Genomic DNA, 4,039 nt, shown 5'->3' on the forward strand with positions numbered 1-4,039 from the left:
CCCCCCTCCCACAAAGAAAGTGTACTATTTTAAAATTTTATTTACAAGGAATTTCTTTAAGTTTCATGTTTTGGTGTATTGGAGGTTACAGGCATCTCAGAGAAAGTATTTACTATACCCATCTCGTCCCGATTTCCCCTACTGTTTTTAGTTCGTTGGAACATTGCAAACTTGTTCGGAATCGTTCGTAAAAAGTTCATGGGCCTTTGAGGACCTTGTCCGCTACGTGGACGAGACCTCTCTTTGGCGGGGTCATACGAGAACGACCACGAGGGTCATATCTCCTATCATGCTATCATCATTCGTCAAATGAACTCACCGAGTAGCAGGAGCTTGAGTTCCCGCCTGGCATCTCTTTTATCCCTTCTGAGCTGCCGCTCAATCTCCTGGTTAATCCGCTTCTGTTCCTTGGCCTCTTCCGACAGGCAGCACGCCATGATTCAGGGCAGCGGGATCCTCCTCGTAAGGAGGAGGGAGTGAAAGGGGGGAGGGAGCGAGAGTTAGCCGCCCGAGCGCGACAGCCAACGGGCAGACTCTTCGTCGTCGTCGTCGGTTCGACGTGTATTATCTCGCCGACGTCAACAATAGGAACTCGAGCCTGGCCTCCTTTTCGCCGTCTTGCTGGCAACGCAGCCGTCGCCGCTGACCTTAGGACCCGACGTTCCTGATTCCAGATCCTGGATCCTGATTCCTCCTCTTGCTCCTCAATCTTTTTTAACTCGATCTAGATTTCGTTCCACAATCGAGATATAGTTTCTAATCCTGGTCCTGATCTTCCGATCTCTTCCTGACTTTTCCTCGGCACCTGCAGCACCACCTCGCACGCTGGTCACCTCTTTCACACGCGGCGGAACACTGCTGGACGACGCCAGCGACACATCTGAACGCGAACCGGTCACACGCGACTCCGAATTACCGGCACACCTACTCGCACTTCGAGGATGTGAATTTCGGCGACCCGTCAACCACCCTGGTGGTCCCTGGGTCCCTCACCCTGCTCGCACTCGTATCGCTCGCCTCGTTCTCCCGGTTGGGTGTGACCGCGCTTCCTTCTCTCTTTCACTCAGTCTTCTCTCCTTTTCCTCTCCTGCGCACTCTTTCTCTCTCCTGCTCCTATATCCTATATTCCGTTTCCGTTATGCACGAGGCACTGTCACGTCGAAGTGGACGTCGCCGAAGGTGGAAGAGAAAATCGTCTGCTGTTCCCGTACTCGGCTTTTTATCAACCCTCACTCGCCGGCAATCCTGTTAAGATTGGTGAAGCCCGGCACGTGTCCACACTAACGAGATTAGAAAATCGGCGAGAGGAGGCACGGAGGACGGCACCTACCAAGTTTCGAGTTTTTAGGTTAAAATCTACTTTTTGAACTTTTTGGAAGAGCTCGACTCCAAACGACGGTCCAAACAACTCCCTGTGCTTGTGAGAGCCTAATTTGATTTTCGCTTTTCTCTCCTCTTCTTTTTCCTCTGTACTCTCCCTCTCTCTACTTTGCACTCTCCTTCCTTCTCTTTCACTCTCTCCCTCGCATGTCAGGCCCTACTTCACAACGCGCAATACCCCGTTTTCATCCCATTCGGACCACCAATAGACACACAACCAAGCTTTTTTGCCTTTTTCCCTCAAAAAAGCTTTCGGGAGACGCGAATCTACGCGAATTCACTCGCGAGACAACCACACTATTTGGAGCGGTGTGACGCTATAACCGCCTGAAGAGGGCGCCGGTCACATTGCGCAGGGATGAACCTAGTAAACAGATCGCCCTGAACTTTTGAGAATTTAAATAACTACAGTTTAGTTCCAGTTCATTGCTCCAGGTAAGATTTTTTTTCTTCTACAATATATTATATGGAGAAGTTAATAAAAGAGTGCTGCTTATAAAAAAACTATGAGATTCGATGACAAACAGTACTTCAAAAACATTTTAAGGTGAAAGGCAGTAAAACATTACTGTAGATTTTTTATTTCGTCGTTGGTAAGATGAAATTCAAGAAAAAGTCTTTTATTTAAGTCGAAGTTTCTGGTTTTATTTTAAATATTTTCAACAAATCACTGGGCTCATCGACTTTCGGTAAACCTGCATAATTTCCCTATATTACGCATACCGAAATCGGTGAATGTAGGCTTTGCTATTTAAATATACGCGCGTTTTTTCAAAGTGCGCTCAGTCTCAAGCGCTGTATGCGAACGCAAGCGCAGTTCATTGCCTTCTAACTTCTTTTCATTCTGCTGGATTCTGCTGATTCTAATCCACTTCGTGTTCTAATCTATGCAATTGCAATCTCTGCACTGTCGATCATTGTTTTTATTGTTTCCATGCAATTTAAATTGTTAAAGCAAAACAGCTTCCGGTTTTATTTTATGGTAAACTGAGTGTAACTAGTTTTTTCGTTTGCTCTTGTGAATTTCAACGACTTTGTGTACAGGTAAATTAAATTTCATATCAATTAAAATAGCTAATTAATTTCTCTTTAATTATAACATAACCTATAAATTGATCTTTTTCGCCTTTTCGTGTATTTAAGCGACACTGAATTAGTTATTTGCTATTCCAGTTTACATACATCTTATGTTAATATACCAAAGGTATTTTATATTTAATCTAATCTAAAACTTACTCAGGGTGTCCACCCTCCCTAAAAAAACGGGAAAACCTGAAATAGAGGAGTTTACCACTCACGTGCGCGATCTGTTCCGATGCGAATTCTGCGAAAATTTAAATTTAATAAATCAAAAGAAGCTTTTTTTATACAAATTATTAATAAAAGTTTATAGTTTATTTGTAAAATAAAGTAAAAGTTTAAATCATTTAGTTTGAAGAGAAAAAATTTAATATTTTTATAATAGTCACTTTTTCTTGCGTAGTTAGAAATTTTTCAAACCTAACATATTGTCTGCTGAAAAATTCAAAGAACATGTTTTGGTAACATTCTCTATTTTTCTCATCGAATAGTTTCTAACAGATAGTTAAATTTTCAACTAAAATGATCGATTTCCCAGGAAAGAAAATCGAATTAAAATAAGACTAGTTAAACTTTCAACCGAAAAATGTTTTTCAATCAAAAGGTTAATTGTTAAGAATAAAGAATAATTTCCAACCAAAAGAGAGAAATTTTTAATCAAATTAATTAATTTTCATCCAATGGTTCATTTTTAAAATAAATATGTGCTAAATAAAAGTTTTATGCATATGCATTATTTTGAGGTTACGTCGTTTTTCATCTCTGCCTTTCCGATAATCTGGAAATTATTGATGAAATAAACTTTTTTGATTGCCTGCAAACAAGGTCAGTTCTCGAAGATTAGTTACTATGTTTATTTGTAAGTCCAATGTTTTCGGCCAAAACTATTATGTAGTTTGTAAGTAACGCTCGGGTGAATTGTAACACACATAACCACGAAATATACATACACGTTGTTAGCAATATCAAAAATTTTTTGATAAAAAAACACAAAAAAAGTGTGTGGGGACGGCAGTTAGCATGTTCGCTATCATTTCCCAGATTTTGAAGGCAAAATATTTCTTATCCTAGGAAAAAACCAGGGGGATCTAACACTGAAAAAATCGATACCAATTCCTTTTCCTAAGCGCTATGCAAATTAATCACATTTTGCTCAATTAAAACTTTTGTGAATTAACCCACAAAAAAGTGTGTGGGGACGTCCGTTAGCATGTTCGCTATCATTGACCAAATTTTTAAGACAAAATATTTATTATTCTAGAAAAAAAGCCAGGGGAATCTAAAACTGGTAAAATCAACAATTTTTTAAGTATCACATGCTCTTAAGGAATTTTTAAAGAAGGAAATTGTATTCCATAAAAATAGTCCCGAAATTCTGGACAATTAGCCTATTTTCACCATTTAGCCAATAGTTCTGAAAAAATGCTAATAGTGAAATTATAGTTGATAAAACATATTGACTTCAGTTCCTGTAAAAAAAAAGGGACAGGGTGCGACCTTACATTATTTCTGTGACCAGTCACAGGGGCGCCTTCCCGCCCCTCAGGCAGGGGATGTGACCTTAAATTATTTGTGTGAT

At 40.0% G+C, this 4,039-nt stretch overlaps 2 protein-coding genes across 7 annotated transcripts in view; one reads left to right on the forward strand and one right to left on the reverse strand.

The window, feature by feature from the left end:
- Nucleotides 1-1,712, reverse strand: part of LOC117170675 (guanine nucleotide-binding protein G(q) subunit alpha) — a 96,395-nt gene extending 94,683 nt beyond the window's left edge. For 4 of the 6 annotated variants that reach the window (XM_033357609.1, XM_033357611.1, XM_033357608.1 and 1 more), the window contains exon 1: nt 320-437. In XM_033357609.1, the coding sequence (XP_033213500.1) occupies nt 320-437 (118 nt within the window). Of the gene's footprint in view, nt 1-319 lie in introns of all 6 variants that reach the window. The other 2 variants (XM_033357612.1, XM_033357613.1) reach the window with 1 other exon arrangement.
- Nucleotides 1,713-2,233: 521 nt separating this feature from the next.
- LOC117171027 (fibronectin type 3 and ankyrin repeat domains protein 1-like) overlaps nt 2,234-4,039 on the forward strand; it is a 17,671-nt gene continuing 15,865 nt past the window's right edge. Inside the window, exon 1 of the mRNA XM_033358071.1 lies at nt 2,234-2,424. The gene's annotated coding sequence lies outside the window, so the exon portion shown is untranslated. The remainder of the gene's footprint in view (nt 2,425-4,039) is intronic.

The sequence above is a fragment of the Belonocnema kinseyi genome, chromosome 4 (genome assembly GCF_010883055.1).
Source record: "Belonocnema kinseyi isolate 2016_QV_RU_SX_M_011 chromosome 4, B_treatae_v1, whole genome shotgun sequence".
NCBI classification, from domain to species: Eukaryota; Metazoa; Arthropoda; class Insecta; order Hymenoptera; family Cynipidae; genus Belonocnema; species Belonocnema kinseyi.